The sequence below is a fragment of the Bufo gargarizans genome, chromosome 2 (assembly GCF_014858855.1).
Source record: "Bufo gargarizans isolate SCDJY-AF-19 chromosome 2, ASM1485885v1, whole genome shotgun sequence".
Taxonomy (NCBI): domain Eukaryota; kingdom Metazoa; phylum Chordata; class Amphibia; order Anura; family Bufonidae; genus Bufo; species Bufo gargarizans.
Window position 1 is genome coordinate 580,956,624 of NC_058081.1, and position 22,001 is coordinate 580,978,624.

The following is a 22,001-nucleotide window of genomic DNA, read 5'->3' on the forward strand; positions in this document are numbered from 1 at the left end:
AGGACAATGGCAGAGACCACGCAGAATGACGGTTTTATAGAGCTGTGACATCACAGAGAATGGCTCTGCGGATTGGCTGGCTGCACAGCATTATGGATGATCTCAGTGCTCCCCTCCTGGTTCTGTCAACAGGGGTCCAGGCAACTGGTATCTGTGGTTTGGAGTTTCGACTCAGACCATGGTCCACCAGTTGAGTACCTCTGACACACAGCATAGTAACATCCAGTTCAACTTACTGTATCTTTTCTAAAACGATTTGTCCAAAGACATAGAAAACAACATTTTAATCACAGATATCTGCCTTATGACTAAAGACAGAAAAATAATAATGTAAAATTAAGAATGAAAGAAAGCAGTCACCCAGAAAATAACCATACAGACACATTCAGACATATATATAAAAAACAAGACCACAGGAAAAAAAAAAAATGTAAAACCGACAGGAAGCTTGTCTGACGTACAAAACTTCCTCCCACCACAAGGATTATAATAAGGCTGACATTTGTGACATATCATCCATCAGTGATAGAGTGAGTGATTCTCTCAGGATACAGAGCAGGCTTCATATTTAATGAAAATGAGACTCACATGGAAGATGGGACCATTGCTGACAGTGTGGTGTGTATTACTGGAGGGCACTGCCATATTTGCTGCTGAGGAATGCGCTAACAACAATTACAAGGTGAACATAAATGGACTTTCCGTATGCTGCCCGCCATGTACACAAAGTGAGTATCATCTAGTGAGTTTTATTACTATCTTTATAAATGTTACCTATTGAAGGTCACATAAATGAAATATTGAGTAAATACATACATTAGGCTACCTTCACACTTGCGGCAGAGTGATCCGGCAAAACGTATGTCAACTGATGGCATTTGTAAGACTGATCAGGATCCTGATCAGTCTTAAAAATGCCTGATCAGTCAGAAAAATGCATTGAAATGCCGGATCCGTCTTTCATTCGGCAAAACGGATCCGGCATTTACTTTTTTCACCTTTTTTTCAGTCTGCGTATTTTGAATGCTAGATCCGGCATTCATACATTCAGGCAAGTCTACAGTTTTTTTGGACGGAGATAAAACCGTAGCATGCTGCGGTTTTATCTTTTGCCTGATCAGTCAAAAAGACTGAACTGAAGACATCCTGATGCATCCTGAACGGATTGCTCTTCATTCAGAATGCATGGGGATAAAACTGATCAGTTCTTTTCCGGTATAGAGCCCTTTTGACAGAACTCTATGCCAGAAAAGAAAAACGCAAGTGTGAAAGTACCCTTACATCTTATACTTATCCTTCATTGTCCAGAGCTGCATTTACAATTCTCCTGACTTCAGAGCTGAAATCCTTTGGCAATCTTTGAAGTAACTGTGTCTGCAGTATAGGCTTTATACTAGGCAATCACAGCATGATAAAATCTCAGCTCAGCCGTGTCTTATGATTTTCTGAATGCCTGACTGTTTGCAATGGCAAGCAGCAAAATTTTGAATGATAAAGTTCTGAGTGTCAGAACTTTATAAGTGATAGAATGCTTCGACAAAGTTACTCAAACATTAGTGCACATTTTATTTGCAAGAAAGAAAAAGAAGAAAAAGACGTTCAGGTGGACAGACTTTTAAAAGTATGTTTGCAGGACTCTGTTCACATCATACGTATAAAGGCAGTCTTCTAGCATATGTACTGTATATGTTGTTTTTGTGGCAGCTGACTGTAACAGTGTATACTTTCCAGTACAGTAAGAAATAAAAAAAAGTATACTATACCTGCCTAGCCTATGCCAAATGGACACTTTTTTTGCCTTCTATGGGGTCTAGACAACTATAGACGTCTCTGAGCACATATTATGAACGTGAACACCAAGCATGGTGTGAACATATCCTAAGATAGAAGTATTGTATATTTATAGGTAATTACTCAGTCCTATCGGTAAGGGTAGAGTCCAGCTTGTAAAACACTTATTTTATTATCTATTGTACATTAGTAAATGCTGAAGCTCCCCTGGTAACTTTGCTGCTTCAGCACTGGATGTTCACCAATGTAGAACTCTACCCAACCCATTTATTCAACTGGAATTTAGAGAGTGTAACTTCTGACTAAATGTGGTGGTGAGCAATTACCAATTAGTGGTGAGAAACAACTGATTAACAAACTTCTGAGAATTCATTGGTGCTGTATCGTGCCACCAAACCACCATGAGGAACATTTCCAATCCACTTCACCCAACCTTTGTCAACAGGTTAAGGATTACCAGAAATGGAAATTGACTTTCTATACTGATTTTTGCTTATTATGACCATTACTTTCAAATTTTTACCAAAATACTGCAAATTATTTCATACTATAGTCCTAGTAAATAGTAGCTTAATCACAACCAAACAAGCAATCTGGAGAAGTTCATATTGTCTACATGTGACTATGCATGCAATGTGCGTCTGTATTCTGATAGTATATACTCGATCGTGTCTTTTCATGTCTGAGAACCTCATTGATAACAAGCGCAGGTTTCCTGGTCCCAGCATTACCGATCATGCACATGGTGATGTGGAAATAGCCAATCACAGACTTAAAGGGGCTGTCCAACCTTTATTAAAACAGGGGAGAAATATGCAAATAGCTTTATATAACCAAAGGTCCTATACTCAGTATTTACAATCCCTACTGTACTAGCACTCTGTGTCCCTTGTATCCCACCGACTCTTGCTTAAAGGAGTTCTCCGGGCTTTAAATATTGATGACCTATACTCAGGATAGGTCATCAATATCAGGTCGCCGTGTCCAACACCCGGCACCCTATGAGGAGACGTCACGCAGCGCGCACGTGCCATCTTCCTTCTCTCTTCCTGCTCGCTGCTGCTTTACCATAGACATGGCAGGAAGAGAGAAGTGAGATGACACGTGCACACTGTGCGCTCTGTCTCCTCATAGGGTGTTGGACCCCCGCAGATCTGATATTGATGACCTATCCTGAGTAAAGGTCATCAATATTAAAAGCTTGGAGAACCCCTTTGACTCTGAGCCACAATGTTATCCCAACTAGAGACATGTGGCATGGGCACCGTAATCATTTTTAAGGTGATTATAGGTCCGCTGGTTATCTTAAAGACAACCTGTCACCTCTCCTGACGTCTGTTTTAGCAACTACTTGTATTAGCCAAGTAAACACAACTGTGGAGCATCTATTATTGTGGCTCTATGTTGCGTCATTCCTCTCTTAGTCCTAATAGAACTTTATGAATCAATTGACTTCCTTCTGCAATATTGGGTGTTATTAGTTGGGGAGTGTCCTTGCACAGTCAGATGCTCCAGAATTATTACATGGGGAATGCAAGTAGTGACTAAAACAATATCAACAGGAGCGGTGCCAGACGTGTCAGGAGCCTCCTGAATAGTTTTAGTTCAGTCAGCCTTTTGATTCCTGAAGAGTAAGGCCTTATTCACATATTTGTGTCTGTGATGACATCTACAGATGTAGCAGAGTTAACACACATACTTAATGAGTTATCACATCTAGTTAACATGTTATGACTGTGACTGTTAACTACTACATCCATATGACAAGACGTTCAGTGGTTCTTCCGTGAATAATCTGTTTTTGGTCCATGTGAGTGTTGTTTGCTCTGTGTCATCCATATTCCATGCCACATTACACTGCCAGGCTTAAAATTGATATCCAGAGCATCTCCTACCAATGGTCTGTGAAAACCACTGGATTCCATGCGTGTTTGGTTTTCATGGAATCATAGACTTCAATAATCATGTTTAGTCCAGATCACAGACCAAAATAGTGCGTGTCTCTGTGGTTTTTCCACTGACTCAAAATGAATGGATAATTACAGATGTGTGAATAAACATATTAAAATCAATGGGTACATGTGCTGTCTGTGGAGAACACGGACAGCAGATATCCGTGCTTCACCCATAGGTCTAAATCTGCCGAGCTATGGAACAATGGAGAACTGATGAAAAGTGGAAAAGTACTGTAAATAAATAATATTTTTTTATTTGCAGGTGAAAATGGCCAGACATGTCCAGATGCAAGCCAAAGAGAGAACGAATGCCGTTGCAGTCAAGGCTATGGCTGTGACTCTAGAAGTTGCACTAGATGTGAAAAGTTGCCAATCTGTCAGAGATCTCAGCTGAAGAGATTCGGTAATGTTTCTTATCTCATCAGTTTCCAACAGTGACAGCAAGAAATAGTAGTTACTGCAGATACGGTCATCTTTAATATTGATTGGACCCTGGGCAAGAATTTACTTGGGCCCCTGGATCCCGCCTTCCCACACCCTAGCATGTAATCACGCCCTCCACCACAACACACACACACACACAAAAAATCGAAACACCTCGTAGAGTAGTAAACTTTAATAATGATGAGTGGCCACTAGAGTTGTTCCCTTTTTTCTGAAAAGGCAGTGTCACGAACTATGGATCCGATCGCTCCGGATCCCACAGCTCTGACGTAGTGGTCTGTGACGGAGTCTGCGCACACACAGAGACCTCACGTGACCGGGGTATTACCACTCGGCTAACACCCCCCACTATACTTCGGTAACTGCCACCACGTGGGTTCCCGGTCCACGAGCCGACTATCCGGGTCATTCACTATCACACAGATCAGTGGATGAACCGGATATCACTTACTGACCAACCACAGTCAATCACCCCCAACTACAATTCCTAAATGCAATTTAACTAACTACCTGGTAACGTCTCTTCAAAGGCAAGGTACGTTGTTCAGCAGCTTAGAATATGGAAGACTTGGCCATTTAGATTTTATAATCTTTAATAAGCGGTAAAAAGCAGTGCAGACAAATCTAATGAAAATGACTATAAATCTACAGAATAATAATAATAACAATATAAATAATCACGACAGTTCAAATGAAAGGGAAAAAGATGAAAGAATACTTAGTTTCTCTGGAGGGTTTCAGATGGTCGTTCATATGTCCTTTTTGAATCCTTGCAAACCCCTTTTCAGTATGTATCAGGGGAGACCCTCAAAGTTCTTCTGATACAGGGATATGCTGTCAATGTCCAATGAAGTGTCTTGTGATGTTCCATGGGTCTCTCTCCTCTGTCCTTGTGCATGGATTTTTATGAACTCTCCCATGGGCAGGAGACTTACTCCTGTCAGCCAATGGCAGCAGAGTGACTGTCAATCCTAGGGATTGCCCCCAAGTGTTTTATGACCCCATCAAAGTTCAGTTCCTACAATGAGGATTATACTTAAGCCCGTATCTCCTTGATACATCGGCATATTTTTATACAGAATACATATTTGCGATCCTTATTTATTTACCTACAGAATGAGACCACACACGGTAATGCTGGGACCTGTAGTTCTTCTACCACCCATAGGTCAGCTAAGGAATCACATCCTCTAGTCATATTTGATACCCAATTAACCACAATACTCTGTAGAGCCTGGATCTGGTGTCAGAATGGGCATAAGTTGATTCATAAATGAAATATGAAAGTGGACTGGTTTTATGCCCAGAGCTAATTAAGGGCTATTAGCTCTCCTCAAACCAGACCTGGAAATTAATGACGTCACGCTCCAGCCAGGCTTGACAGCGAGCTTATCTTACCGGACAGGATGAGCTGGGCCTGGTGTAGCCTTTATGACCTTTTATTGCTGGCCTTACAGAGTAGTGGTAATAAAAGTGTCCATCTATATCATAGGCGACCCAGGCTTCAGAAAGATGAGAGTTCACAGCTTTTTACATAGGCCAGAAGCATATAAGATGGCTACCCAGAGGAATTATGTATGTATGCCGGCACACCTCCCTCTTTTAAAAGGTTGCCTGGGGAAATGGCCACAAGCCTATTCCACAGCAACCCAGCCGTCTCCGGCCGATTCTCCCTGCCGCGACAACCCGTCGGCATTTCCATGTAAACTACCTTTTCTGTGCTGCACGGTGAAGTTGTACTGCTGCAAAATCAGGCTCCATCTCAGCAGTTTCGCATTGTCTCCTGCGAGACGTGCCAACCAGCTGAGGGGATTGTGATCGGTGATCACTGTGAAATTGCGTCCATACAGGTAGTGTTGTAGCTTTTGCAGGGACCACACAATAGCTAAACACTCCTTCTCTATTGTGGAGTAGCTGGTCTCCCTGGCCAGTAACTTACGGCTCAGGTATAGTACAGGATGCTCCTCCCCGGCCTGGTTCACCTGACTCAGGACTGCACCCAGACCAAAGGCGGAAGCATCCGTGTGGACCACAAACTTCCGAGTGAAATCTGGGGCCTGAAGCACAGGAGCACTGGCTAGTGCATCCTTCAGGGCCTGGAAGCCTTGCTCGCATTCCGGCGTCCATGACACCGTCCTGGGCAGCTTCTTCTTGGTCAAGTCTGTCAGAGGCTTGGCCAGGGCGCTATAGTTCGGGATGAACTTCCTATAGTACCCGGCCGTTCCCAAGAAAGACATGACCTGCTTCTTGGTGAGAGGTGTTGGCCATCTCGTAATGGCTTTCACCTTCTCTATTTCAGGCCTCAGTGTGCCTCCTCCTACTCTGTGGCCTAAGTAAGTGACCTCATTCATGCCCAGCTGGCACTTGCTAGGCTTAACAGTTAGTCCAGCCGCAGCAAGTTTGTCCAGTACTTGCGACAGGTGCACCAGATGCTCCTTCCACGTGGGGCTATACACGGCAATGTCGTCTAAATAGGCGACAGCACATTCTTCTAGTCCTTCCAGCAAGTCATTCACAAGCCTTTGAAAGGTGGCTGGCGCATTCTTCATCCCAAACGGCATTACAGTAAATTCGTATAAGCCGAAAGGGGTGCTGAAGGCCGACTTCTCCTGAGCCTCCGAGGTCAGGGGAATCTGCCAATACCCCCTGCTCAGGTCCATGATTGTCAGGTAGCTGGCTCCTGCCAACTTATCTAACAGTTCATCAATCCTGGGCATGGGGTAAGCATCCGAGGTTGTGATGGCATTCAGTTTCCGATAGTCCACACAGAACCTGGTTGTCTGATCTTTCTTCGGGACCAGAACCACCGGTGAGGCCCAAGCGCTGTGGGATTTCTGAATGACCCCGAGCTGCTTCATCTCCTCGATCTCTCTCCTGAGGTCTGCCTGGACCTCCAGTGAGACACGGTAGGCGGACTGCTTTGTGGGAGCATGTGTACCTGTGTCCACATGATGGACTGCAAGGTGAGTTCTCCCGGGTTTCCCTGTAAAAGTGTCACGGTGAGCCGTCAACACTTCTAAGAGCTGAGATCTCTGCTGGGACGAGAGTTGAGGGTTGAGGGTTAAGTCCACCTCCAACTCTCGAGTGTCAGCTAGCAGATCTAGTAGGGGGTCGGCCTCCTCCCTTTCGGGCAGGCTGCAAACCGGCATAACATGTGGCGTTCTCTCGTGATGCTCCTTGAGCATGTTGACATGAAACGTCTTCTGTCTCCTACCTCCCTCTCCAAGGCCCACCACATAATTTACCTTACTCAGACATTTGACAATGGGGTACGGCCCTTCCCATGCAGCTTGCAGTTTGTTTTGCCGCATTGGCAGCAGGACATAGACCTTCTGCCCCTCCTGGTAGATTCTCTCTCGGGCAGTGCGGTTATACCACTGCTTCTGTTTGCTTTGGGCCTGCACCATATTCTCCTGTACCAGACCTACCAGCGACTCCATTTTGTCTCGGAACCTGAGGACATAGTCTACTACTGAGACTTCAGTTCCAGCAACCCTGCCTTCCCAAGACTCTCTGATTAGGTCTAGGGGACCTCTTACTCGTCGACCATACAGGAGTTCGAAGGGCGAAAACCCGGTTGACTCCTGGGGAACCTCTCTGTAGGCAAATAGCAGGTGAGGTAGATATCGTTCCCAGTCCTTCCCTTGCGCCTCCACAAACGTCTTCAGCATCTGCTTCAACGTCCCGTTGAAGCGCTCACAGAGGCCGTTTGTTTGTGGGTGGTAAGGGCTGGCTACGATATGGTTCACCTGTATTTTCCTACAGAGCCCCTGCATTAGTTCAGACATGAACTGAGGTCCTTGGTCGCTGAGAAGCTCAGCTGGGAACCCCACTCTCGTGAAGATCCCCAGCAGGGCGTCTGCAACCTTGTCCGCCCTAATGGAGGATAACGCCACTGCTTCCGGGTAGCGTGTCGCGTAATCCACCAGGGTTAATATGAACCGTTTACCCGAACTGCTGGGGATGGCCAGGGGACCAATGATGTCCACGGCCACCCTCCTGAAGGGTTCATCAATTATTGGTAAGGGATTCAATGGAGCTCGGTGACGGTCTCCTGCTTTGCCAACTCGCTGACAGGTGTCGCAGGACCTGCAGTACTTGGCGACATCTGCCCCGAGGCCAGGCCAGAAAAAATTCTGCATCACCCGGGACTTTGTTTTGGTTATTCCCAGGTGACCAGCTAAGGGGATCTCATGAGCCACTTGCAGTAATTGTTCCCTGAACTGCACAGGTACAATGAGCTGCCTCTTGAGTGGCCCCACCCTACTGTCACTGTGGGAGATGTCCTCCTTATACAGTTTCCCATTGTCCCAACACACTTGGTATTTGTCTCCCTCAGTGGGAGGGCTGGCAGCTAACCCTCTTAGCTGCTCCAAGGTAAGGTCATCTCGCAGGGCCTGCTCAAAGGCGGCACTACAAGTCCCAGCCAGCTGTCCTGTGGCGAACAGGGACAGTGGCTGAGGCTCTGACGCGGTTAAGTCCACGGGGTCCGAACCGGTGGAAGGGGACACTTCCACTTGCTCTTCCCCAATGGAGCGTTCCGCTGCGGCTTTTGCAGCCCTGCGAGTGACGGGCAACACAGGCACAATAATGTAATCACATTTAACATTTGCACAACTTGAATCAGTTAAACACATGTTTGCTACCTGTGTACATACACCCGCCATCCCCTCTACATCTCCTGTCATAGGAGAACTGCTCCCACACACCCCACCTCCCACCTCCCGCGGTCCATCCCCAAGGTTATCTGATGTTACGCAAACATCCTTGCACAGTACCTTGGTATGTCCAGGGACCTCCATAGGGACGGGTGAGTCCTGTGTGCTTCCAGGGGGCACGTAGCACGAGACCAATCGTCCTAGGTCAGTGCCTAATAAAACATTTGTGGGGATCTCCGCAGAGACTCCCACCTCCCTTACTCCACTCCCAGCCCCCAATCAAGGAAAACACGAGCTAGGGGAACATTAGGGCTCACCCCCCCAACTCCCGTGATGGTGAGGCTTTTGCCGGGAATAAGGTCTGCGTCATCCACTAGTTCAGGCCGAACTAGTGTGACTTCGGCTCCTGTATCGCGGAAGCCTGTGGTGCACCGGTTGCCCACAGTAACCGACTGTAGGTTGTCTGCGGTGTGTCTTGCAGCTCCATTCACTAACAGCACAGATGATGGGTTGCGGGCAAGCTTGCCAGGAGGTGCTGTCTTCTTCTCCGGGCACGAGTGGCTGAGGTGTCCTGGCTTGCCGCACGCATAGCACTTGCGCGCGTCTGTCGGTGCTGGCTTGACTCCTTCCGGTCTTTGTGCAGGCCTGTGAAAGGGTCGCTGGACAGGAACCGACAAAGCTGGCCGTGAGGAAGAAGCAGATGAAGAGGTTCCTCCCAGACGGGACAGAGTGTCTTTGAATGCCCGAGTGCTGGGCATGGCGACGTATTCATCGGCTAGCTCAGCCGCCTCTCGCGCACTCTTCGGCTTGTGCTCACATACATATTTTTGCACATCTGTGGGGCAATTGGAGACAAACTGTCCTCGGACCATCAGATCCGCCAGGGACTGCTTGGTGTCCTCTGTGAGGGGATCAGACCACTGTTGGAAGGTGGTCTGCAACTTACCCAGATGGTCCATAAAAGTATCTCCGGGCCCTCTCCGCAGGGACCGGAACCGTAAACGGTAAGTCTCTGGAGTCAGCTGGTACTTGACCAGAATAGCCTTTTTGATGACCGTGTAACTGGTACGCTCTGCTAATGGTAGTCCGACCAGGGCCTCCATAGCTTTGCCCTTCAGTGCGGACATTAGATGTCCCGCCCACTGTGGCTCTGGTACCTGGTACTGCTGGCATGAGGTTTCAAAAGCATGCAGGAAAAGATCAATGTCACAGTTCTCAGACTCCATCACAGGCAGTTTTGGCTTGACCATCAGGGATGGGCCTGTGGATGTAGCATGCCGGTCGGACCCCTGAAGCTGTACTCGGGCCATGTCCAGTTCATGCCTGCGGACAGCTTCCCGTTCTCGTTCTGCAGCCTCGCGCTCAGCCTGGCGCTCTGCCCGACGTGCCTCCAGCAGCCGAAAATATAAGTCCGGGTTACTAAGCATTAGTTGGTCCAGACCATTTTGGGATGGCATAGAGACAGAGTTATGTCCAGCTAGAGGACTGCAAGCCCCAGCAGGCTGTCCTCCTCCCAGTTCATCATCCTCATTCTGGAAGGGGTCATCTGGCTCAGGGGCCCCAGAGTCTCCTCCATTCTCTGAATCCTGCAGGGATGACTCTTGACTCCTCCGTGCACATAACTCCTGGATAAGGACAGTCTTATTTTTCCCATATACTTGGATGCCTTTGTGCTCACACAGAGCTGTGATATCAGCCACGCTCAGGACGTCATAATTCACGGATTCGGACATTATTGCCAAATAAAAGATAGGACAGAAAAAAAAGAGAGAGGGGAGGGTACTGTCGTGAATTATTATTCTATCAAAGCTAATGCACTGTGCTTCGTCTTCCAGAATTTTTCAATCCTTTAGTACAGAGTTATGGACATAACTTCATGCACTAATATTCTAAGCATACAGAATCCCGTAAGCTGCCACCAGAAAAATGTCACGAACTATGGATCCGATCGCTCCGGATCCCACAGCTCTGACGTAGTGGTCTGTGACGGAGTCTGCGCACACACAGAGACCTCACGTGACCGGGGTATTACCACTCGGCTAACACCCCCCACTATACTTCGGTAACTGCCACCACGTGGGTTCCCGGTCCACGAGCCGACTATCCGGGTCATTCACTATCACACAGATCAGTGGATGAACCGGATATCACTTACTGACCAACCACAGTCAATCACCCCCAGCTACAATTCCTAAATGCAATTTAACTAACTACCTGGTAACGTCTCTTCAAAGGCAAGGTACGTTGTTCAGCAGCTTAGAATATGGAAGACTTGGCCATTTAGATTTTATAATCTTTAATAAGCGGTAAAAAGCAGTGCAGACAAATCTAATGAAAATGACTATAAATCTACAGAATAATAATAACAATATAAATAATCACGACAGTTCAAATGAAAGGGAAAAAGATGAAAGAATACTTAGTTTCTCTGGAGGGTTTCAGATGGTCGTTCATATGTCCTTTTTGAATCCTTGCAAACCCCTTTTCAGTATGTATCAGGGGAGACCCTCAAAGTTCTTCTGATACAGGGATATGCTGTCAATGTCCAATGAAGTGTCTTGTGATGTTCCATGGGTCTCTCTCCTCTGTCCTTGTGCATGGATTTTTATGAACTCTCCCATGGGCAGGAGACTTACTCCTGTCAGCCAATGGCAGCAGAGTGACTGTCAATCCTAGGGATTGCCCCCAAGTGTTTTATGACCCCATCAAAGTTCAGTTCCTACAATGAGGATTATACTTAAGCCCGTATCTCCTTGATACATCGGCATATTTTTATACAGAATACATATTTGCAATCCTTATTTATTTACCTACAGAATGAGACCACACACGGTAATGCTGGGACCTGTAGTTCTTCTACCACCCATAGGTCAGCTAAGGAATCACATCCTCTAGTCATATTTGATACCCAATTAACCACAATACTCTGTAGAGCCTGGATATGGTGTCAGAATGGGCATAAGTTGATTCATAAATGAAATATGAAAGTGGACTGGTTTTATGCCCAGAGCTAATTAAGGGCTATTAGCTCTCCTCAAACCAGACCTGGAAATTAATGACGTCACGCTCCAGCCAGGCTTGACAGCGAGCTTATCTTACCGGACAGGATGAGCTGGGCCTGGTGTAGCCTTTATGACCTTTTATTGCTGGCCTTACAGAGTAGTGGTAATAAAAGTGTCCATCTATATCATAGGCGACCCAGGCTTCAGAAAGATGAGAGTTCACAGCTTTTTACATAGGCCAGAAGCATATAAGATGGCTACCCAGAGGAATTATGTATGTATGCCGGCACAGGCAGTGTTTACATTAAAAAGCTTGCAGAGACAGAGACATGCTATAGACACCAGAACTACTACGTTTAGCTGTTGTGGTTCTGGTGACTATAGTGTCCCTTAATATAGAGGGGGAAAAAGAATCAACACAAAAGTATCAAATTCTGACTTCTACTTTTTTTTTTACAATGTGCAGATAGTACTGTACTACTAACCCCTCCATCCACCCCTACATATAGGGTAATACAGCACCACATACCTCTTACATCCAGTGACGTCTTTTTGATGTAGATGTTCTCTTTCCTCATCTTCTATTTTCAGACCTTCAGACCAGACCACCATTTTTTAGCCATTTTTCGTCTCTGCAGTTTGACAAACAAAATCTTAGTTTACTACTTTTCCATCATCCTCCCATCTTCTGGACAAATCATCCTACCACCCCCAATACTGTGCTGCTGTGCTCCCCAATACTATACTGCAGAAACAGATAAACCCCCTGATAATAGTAGTACCATGCAGATAGTGCCCTTCAATAATTATTGCCACACAGTGCCCTAAAATAACTGCGCCCAGCAAATAGTGCCCCTGACACTAATAGTGTAAACATAATATCCCCCCCAAAATAATTGTGGCAAGCTAATACTGTGCCAAGGTGCCCCCACAGTAATAGTGCTCCCAAAAGTCCCACCGATAGGAATAATTCTCTGCTAGAGCACACATGGTAGTAATAGTGCTCCTACAGTGCCCCCAACATGTCCCCACTGTGCCCCAGAAGTAATAATGCTCCCATAGTGCCCATACTAGTAACATGTTCCCCATAGACCCCAATGCAAAAATACCCCCTTTTAATGCCCCCAGTTGAGCTAATTTCCCCATAGTGCCCCCATAATGTGCCAGTATTAAATACCCCTATATAGTGCCCCCAGTAAATTCCCCCATAGTGTTCATCTCCCCCTTCTTCCTAGTGCCCCCCATAATGTACCAGTATAAAATGCCCCATATATAGTGCCCCAGTAGATGCCCTGAGTGTCCACCATAATTTGCAAGTATAAAATACCCCTTCTTAGTGCCCCCCATAGATGAGCCCATAGTACTTCTCTCTCCCTTTCCCCATAGTACCCACCATAATGTGCCCCAATATAAAATGCCCCTATACAGAGCCCCCCATATAAAGTACCCCTTCTTTGTGGCCTCAGTAGATGCCCCCATAGTGCCACCCAATAATGTGCCATTTAAAAGTGCCACCAATAATGTCCCAGAAAGAAGTGCCCTTATAGATGCCCCCACAGTGCCCCCCAATAATGTGCCAGTAAGATGTGCCCCCATAGATGCACCCCAATCATTTGCCAGTAACAAGTACCCCATAGACCCCAATCATGCGCCAGTAACAAGTACCCACATAGATGCCCCTAATCATGTGCAAGTAACAAGTACCCCCATAGATGTCCCCCAATCATGTGCCAGTAACAAGTACCCCCATAGATGACCCCAATCATGTGCCAGTAACAAGTACCCTCATAGATGCCCCCAATCATGTGCCAATAACAAGTGCCCCCATAGATGCCCCCCAATCATGTGCCAGTAACAAATGCCCCATAGATGCCCCAATCATGTTCCAGTAACAAGTGTCCCCATAGATGCCCTCCAATCATGTGCCAGTAACAAGTGCCTCTATAGATGTTATCCCAATCATGTGCCAGTAACAATTCCCCCTATAGATGCCCACCAATCATGTGCCAGTAATAAGTGCCCCATAGATGCCCCCAATCATTTGCCAGTAACAAGTGCCCCCATAGATGCCCCCCAATCATGTGCCAGTAACAAGTGCCCCCATAGATGCCTCCCAATCATGTGCCAGTAACAGGTGCCCCCCCCCAATCATGTGCCAGTGACAAGTGCCCCATAGATTCCCCCAATCATGTGCCAGTAACAAATGCCCCCATAGATGCCCCCTAATCATGTGCCAGTAAATAGTACCAAATAAAAAAAAACAACTTATTCTTACCTCCATCAGGCTGGCAGTGATGCGATGCAGGCCTCTTCCGGCCTGTGTTCCACGCTGTATGGATCAGGCAGCACGATGACTCAGTTGCAGTTGCCCCCTTTGCCCCTCGTTAAAGACAGCCCTGACTACAGATCTTAACGGGGTTGTAGCCACATTTCCCAAACTCATTACGAGCAAATATATCTAGGAAGTAGGAGGGCTGGTCTGAGGGGTAGGCAGAGGGGTTTACCTACCTAGGGTTCCACTGAAAAAGCACAATTTTTTTGATTGCCAGAATAGAGAGAAACACTACATCAAATTTTAACAAATCAATAGGCAATTTCATTAAATGATGTACTGGGTTAGAATGATGTGTACACCTCAGTTTCATACAATAGTGAAATGGTAGTTATATTTCCCTTTGATCGTGAAAAAAGTTTCAAAGAAGCCATACTCAGCTCCACCAATCCATGGCTGCGACCTTTCCTATTTTGCTTGGATACCCACTGTCGCCACTTTCTGTCCTGGCTGGTCACGACAATTTTTAGATATGTAATGGAAATACCTTTGGCTTTGCTATTCTGCAGTTAAAAGGGTATTCCCATCAATCACAGAATATGCCATACAGGCCTGAGGCATTGGACTCGGTCACCAGCGTACCCCATGATCCCCTGGTGGACCAGGTTCTGATGCCATAGTGGCCCAATGGTCCAGAGAAAAGGTCCAGGTCCAGAGCTACCCTTGGAGGGAATAAATTACCACTAGGGTCTAGTTCTTTGAACCAAAACCTATTAAACTTATTATCAGTGAAGAAATGGGGGTTGGATCTTGAGAATAATTTTCTCTGGTAGACCCATGGAACTCCAGCTCAAGCCAAACTGCTGTCATTAAGGTGCTAACTATATTTTAAGGCAGCCTTAAAGTTTTATCCTTCATCAAAATCTTTGCATATTTCTGAATGTAGTTAATGGAATGTTCCAACCTAAAATGTCTTTTCGTTTTTTTCCCATAGCCTACACTGGTAAAAACATAAAGAACTGACAGTAACAAATGCCTATGATGTGGTCTCTAGCCTTCTTAGAGTGATTTTCCCACTACAAACATAGAGTATTAATTTTATACACAGTAACAGATATACGTGATCATTGGGGGTCTGAACTCTGGTTCCCTTCCCTCGTCTTTTTTTAGATGTAGCAGTTTTACTTGCCAATTTTTCCATGTTTAAAGGATGCTTGCTCAACTTATATTGTTAAAAAACATAGGCACTGTTAATTTTTTTCTGCCCCTCAACTTTGGACACCCAGGCTCCATTTTGATGACTAGGCTGCAGTTCTATTTATAGAAATATGGTATTCAATACCAGGAAATGCAATTAGTATATGTAATACTGTTTTATTGTCCTGTGATGTGATTTATCATTTATAGACACTGCCCTTAGTAATATGCATGTGTGTTCCTTCTCTGTTCAGTTCTGGCAGAAGCAAATAAAAAGACCCCATCTACCAAACTAATGGGAGGTGGTCATGTTGGCCACAGAAATAGTAAGCATCTAGCCTGTGTTTTTACTGCCATTCGGGGTTCGGTTTGTGGGTTCAGCCCTGAAGAAAGACGGTCTGATTGAGGTCTAGAATCTACCCACCAAAGTAGGCCCTGCATTAGGGAGGTGTCACTGATGCTTAAAATAATATTCCCACTTCAACATTTATGGCACAACCACAGGGTTCTCGCCCTTTTCTATGTTGGAAAAAGTGAAACAGGTGCTTCAAAAATATGGCACTCATTCCGACCACCATATTTTTTAAATATATCACACCAGACAACCGGCATAAATGCATTGATAAGTCCCCCATACAGCTCAAAATCATTGCTTACCTTCAGATAATTTATTAAACTGGTTGCCACCACTACATGGTCTGCCTCCATTGAAGGTATGCCATTGCTTGTGGTCCAGTGTTTTATTGAGGTCATTGTATGGGGATTTATACAGTTAACATTAACTGCCATGGAAGCTGTAATAATCTTTTTTCACTGAGCTCCTAATGCATGAAAATTCTGCACTGCCCACTCCCCTGGGCCCCATGCAGGTAGATGACCTGCCTCCATTAAAGGGGTGGAGAGACCTTGTTGGCTGGTTTTAATTAACCTCAATGGAACCATACTCAATGCATCGCCACTGCAGGTGAAATGAAGCATTACAAGTTAAGTCCTCCAGAGCAAGACATGCTCTTTATAGCCACTCTGCTCAGTTTAACAGAAATAACCATTAATTCAAAACTATTGAAAAGCGAAGTATTGGAAAATTTGTTTCGGCTGCTCCACCAAATTTTACAAAAAGCGCATATCTTTGTACGTAGCAATGACAGGGCACTGCCATTGTGCCGCTCCCTGTCATTGTACTCCTTAGATGCCGTGATCATACATGATCGTGGCATCTGATAGTAAAAACACCGTGTAAAATTAGCAGGACAATAAATTAAATCATAATTACCTCCTCCATTTGCTTACGACGGGTCGGCCATTGCCATCTTGATTGAAGATCTGGCGCAAAATCTTACGAGGCCTGAGATGATGTCATCATTCAGGCCGGTGTGGAGACATCGTACATCACCGCACAGGATTTCATGCGGGTTCTCCAATCAAGATGGTGGCTGCCGGTCCGTCGCGAGCAAATGGAGGAAGTAAGTATATATTTTTTTGTTTTTCACACTATGTCAGGTAAAATCGATTCGCTACCACAAAGCACGAGGAAATTTGGCTTTGTGGTGAGCAGAATTTATCCTGAAATTCAGATCAAATTCCACTTTGTTGGATTCGATTCACTCAACACTAGTCATAACCTAGGTAAATAGTTCTCAATACCAAACAACACATGCAGGGAAACTGGAAAAAAAGAATGCCCCTCTCGGGGTTACAGTGAATTTTGACATAAAAGGTAGGCGGTCTGGTGAGATATTCCAACATCCGAGAAGTCTAGTGCTGCACCATGCTTGACCATGGAAACTGTTTTTAGTAACTTGTAAGCATTTAGCTAACTGGAAATATTGTCAGACCTTCCAAGAAGTGTGAAATCTTAATCTATAACCACAATCTGAGGTTTCTGAGGAAAGCCGAAACACTACTTGTATGTCCAAAATAAAAAGACGAGTTTACATGATCTGTTCTCACGTCTCAGAGTTAGAATATTGCTGGTTAAGTCAAAGAGAATGAATCTGCTTTCATCTATGTATACGAGGCTCTGGGACCCTAGTGACATACTGTATTTTCATGTCTATTCATTTCTAGAAAAAGAGACCACAATATATGAGTATTATTGTGAAAACTGTCCAAAGGGGACTTATTTTGAAGTAGAAAATGGAATCTGCAAGCCTGGTGACAAGTGAGTACATATGATAGGTGCAATTCACCATAAACTGAACTATGGACTGTGCAGAGTTACTTATGAACTATGTTAAATGGGCTATTCCTTGAAAATGAGTTGATCGTATGGTGGGGGTCCTGTCCAACCTCTTAGATCCCACCCCCCATGATACTGAGAATAAGGGGTCCATAGGAGCCCTTGAAGTGGTAATGTGCATGTGGTCCAGCGCTTTGCATCAGCCCCACAGAAATGAATGGAGTGGTGGGCTGACATGCACGCCTCATCCAGGCAGGAGATATTGGGGTTGTGGTGCGTTCGAGAACTGGGTCCTATGATTAGGAGATAAATAATTCTTTGAGACAACCTCTCCTGTTCTTTGTATCTCTGCATTAAATACAGGTGAAACTCTCAAAATGTGAATATCGTGCAAAGTTTATTTATTTCAGTAATGCAACTTAAAAGGTGAAACTAACATATGAGATAGACTCATTACATGCAAAGCGAGATATTTCAAGCCTTTATTTGTTATAATTTGGAGGATTATGGCTTACAGGTTATGAAACCCCAAAGTCTCAGTTTTGAGGTACCCTTTTTTGGGGATATGGGCTAATTAGCTGACTAGAGTGTGACACTTTGAGCCTAGAATATTGAACCCTTTCACAAAATTCTAATTTTAAGCTGCATTAACCTCTTAAGGACATAGGGCGTACAGGTACGCCCTTGTGCCCTGGTACTTAAGGACACAGGGCGTACATGTACGCCCTGTGCATTTTCGATCACCGCCGCACGGCGGGCGGTGATCGGAACCCCGTGCCTGCTCAAATCATTGAGCAGGCACTTGGAGCAAATGCGCCGGGGGGTCCGGTGTCAATTCAGACCTGCGGTTTTCTGCGTTTCCGGGTTATTCGGGTCTCTGAAGTCCCGATAACCCGGAACAGGATGGTGATGGTGGTGTGATTTCACCCCACCAATCACCATCCAGTGATCCTGAGTGGTGATGGTGACATCACCACTCAGGATCGCTTTCTGATTGGTCTGTGGGCGGTCCGGCGGCAGATTCAAAATAGGCAGGCGCTCCTCTCCTCCTCCTTTTGTGTTCCGGAGCCGGAGGAGAGAGGAGCTGCCTGCACGTGTCTGCCTGCACCCGATCTGTGCCCCCCAGGACCCGATCTGTGCCCCCCAGGACCCGATCTGTGCCCCCCAGGACCCCATCAGGTACATAGGGACAGCTAGGGAAAGTTTGGTTTAGGCAGGGAAAAAAAAGGGAAAGTTAGTTTCTGAACTTTGATTGCATCACCCTAAGTTAGGGTGTCTGGGGTCCACAGCACAGCTGTGTGACCCTAGACCCCCCAGGGGTGCTGCCACTTGCCCCCCCGTTGTGGTCTACTTGGTGCAGGTTGCCATGTACAACTCTTTTGTACTATCCCGAAGCGCTGGCAGCACAGGGACATTCCTCCAGTTCTATGAGGCAGTCCTCAAGGCCCTGATCTTTTCGGACCGGGAAAGAGCAGGCCGGAGTACCTCGGGAACTGTAGGTGCCCGGATCGTCCCTGGCCAACACTTTCCAGGTGTGGTCCCCCATACTGGAAAGAAGGGACGAACCCAAAAAAAGTGCAGAGTGTGTCGCAGGAGGGGGATACGGAAGGACACGACTACTCAGTGCGACACTTGCCCCGATCATCCGGGCCTCTGCATTGACTGTTGCTTCAGGGAGTATCACACTTCCATCGAGTACTAAATTTATATCCCAATTTAGCACTGACATCGGATAAAAAAAAACTGGTTCTCAGACTTGAGACACCCAAAAAAAACTAAAATAATTTATTAAAAGTAGACATATTAGGTATCGCCGCGTCGGTAATAATCTCCTCTATAAAACTACCCCATGACCTAACCCCCCAGATTAACACGGTCAAGGGAAAAAAAAAAAAAGGTGCAAAAAATTTTTTTTTGTCACCTTACATAATAAAAAGTTTAATAGCAAGCGATCAAAAAGTCATATAGCCCCCCAAAAAGTGCCAATAAAGCCGTCCGCTCATCCCACAAAAAATGAGCCCCCACATGAGATAATTGGATAAAATTTTTTTTACAAAAATGACCCTAAGGCCTCATGCACACGACCGTTGTGTGCATCCGTGGCCGTTGTGCCGTTTTCCGTTTTTTTTCGCGGACCCATTGACTTTCAATGGGTCCGTGGAAAAATCGGAAAATGCACCGTTTTGCAGCCGAGGCCGTGATCCGTGTATCCTGTCCGTCAAAAAAATATGACCTGTCCTATTTTTTTGACGGACAACGGTTCACGGACCCATTCAAGTCAATGGGTCCGTGAAAGAACACGGATGCACACAAGATTGGCATCCGTGTCCGTGATCCGTGGCCGTAGGTTGCTTTCATACAGACGGATCCGAAGATCCGTCTGCATAAAAGCTTTTTCAGAGGTGAGTTTTCACTTCGTGAAAACTCAGATCCGACAGTATATTCTAACACAGAGGCGTTCCCATGGTGATGGGGACGCTTCAGGTTAGAATATACTGAAAAACTGTGTACATGACTGCCCCCTGCTGCCTGGCAGGTGCTGCCAGGCAGCAGGGGGCAGACCCCCCCCCCCCCCCTGTTTTTAACTCATTTGTGGCCAGTGCGGCCGCCCCCCCCCCTCCCTCCCCTGTAGTTAACTTCTTGGTAGCCAGCCCCCCCTCCCTCCCCTGTAGTTAACTAATTGGTGTCCAGTGGGCCCCCCCTCCGTCCGCTATAGATAACTCATTGGTGGCCAGTGGGCCCTCTCCCCTCCCTCCCCCTCCTAATTAAAATCGCCCCTATCATTGGTGGCAGTGGTGAGTACCGATCGGAGTCCCAGTGTAATCGCTGGGGCTCCGATCGGTAACCATGGCAACCGGGACGCTACTGCAGTCCCGGTTGCCATGGTAGCTTAGCAATTTGTAGAAGCTTCATACTTACCTGAAGAGCAGCGATGTCTGTGACCGGCCGGGAGCTCCTCCTACTGGTAAGTGACAGGTCTGTGCTATAAGCAATGCGCCGCACAGACCTTTCACTTACCAGTAGGAGGAGCTCCCGGCCGGTCACAGACATCGCAGCTCTTCAGGTAAGTATGAAGCTTCTACAAATTGCTAAGCTACCATGGCAACCGGGACTGCAGTAGCGTCCCAGTTGCCATGGTTACCGACCGGAGCCCCAGCGATTACACTGGGACTCCGATCGGTACTCACCACTGCCACCAATGATAGGGGGGCGATTTTAATTAGGAGGGGGAGGGAGGGGAGAGGGCCCACTTGCCACCAACGAGTTATCTACAGCGGAGGGAGGGGGGGGGCCCACTGGCCACCAATGAGTTATCTATAGCGCACGGAGGGGGGGCCCACTGGCCACCAACGAGTTAACTACAGGGGAGGGAGGGGGGGCCCACTGGACACCAACGAGTTTACTACAGGGGAGGGAGGGGGGGGGGCGGCCGCACAGGGGAGGGAGGGGGGGGGGGCGGCCGCACTGGCCACCAATGAGTTAACTACAGGGGAGGGAGGGGGGGCGGCCGCACTGGCCACCAATGAGTTAAAAACAGGGGGGGGGGGGTCTGCCCCCTGCTGCCTGGCAGCACCTGCCAGGCAGCAGGGGGCAGTCATGTACACAGTTTTTCAGTATATTCTAACCTGAAGCGTCCCCATCACCATGGGAACGCCTCTGTGTTAGAATATACTGTCGGATCTGATTTTCACGATGTAGCTCATATCCGACAGTATATTCTAACATAGAGGCGTTCCCATGGTGATGGGGACGCTTCAAGTTAAAATATACCATCGGATTGGAGAAAACTCCAATCCGATGGTATAAAAGAACTCCAGACTTTACATTGAAAGTCAATGGGGACGGATCCGTTTGAAATGGCACCATATTGTGTCAACTTCAAACGGATCCGTCCCTATTGACTTGCATTGTAATTCAGGACGGATCCGTTTGGCTCCGCACGGCCAGGCGGACACCAAAACGACTTTTTTTTCATGTCCGTGGATCCTCCAAAAATCAAGGAAGACCCACGGACGAAAAAACGGTCACGGATCACGGACCCACGGACCCCGTTTTTGCGGACCGTGAAAAAAAACTGTCGTGTGCATGAGGCCTTAGACTTTAGAGATACCCCCAAAAAAAATTGAATCAAAAAAGATAATATAGTCTAAAACCAAAATAATTGTAAAAAAAGTTGACTTATCAGGTATTGCCGCGTCCGTAAGAATCTCCTCTATAAAAATACCCCATGACCCAACCCCCCAGATTAAAACGGTCAAAAAAATAAATAAAAAATAGGTGCAAAAAAAGAATTTTTTTGTCAACTTGCATAACAAAAAGTTTAATAGCAAGCGATAAAAAAGTCATATAGCCCCCAAAATAGTGCCAATAAAACCGTCCGCTCATCCCGCAAAAAATGAGTCCCCACATGAGATAATTGGATAAAAAAAAAAAAAAATGACCCTTAGACTTTAGAGATACCCAAAAAAAGATTTGTATCAAAAAAGATAATATAGTCAAAAA

General features: G+C 46.2%; 1 protein-coding gene across 1 annotated transcript in view; it reads left to right on the forward strand.

Moving 5' to 3' along the window:
- The first annotated feature begins 532 nt into the window (after window positions 1-532).
- Window positions 533-22,001, forward strand: part of TNFRSF18 (TNF receptor superfamily member 18) — a 36,045-nt gene continuing 14,576 nt past the window's right edge. Inside the window, exons 1-3 of the mRNA XM_044278229.1 lie at window positions 533-728; window positions 4,009-4,149; window positions 17,387-17,480. Coding sequence (XP_044134164.1) covers window positions 572-728; window positions 4,009-4,149; window positions 17,387-17,480 — 392 coding nt within the window. The 5' untranslated portion in view covers window positions 533-571. The remainder of the gene's footprint in view (window positions 729-4,008; window positions 4,150-17,386; window positions 17,481-22,001) is intronic.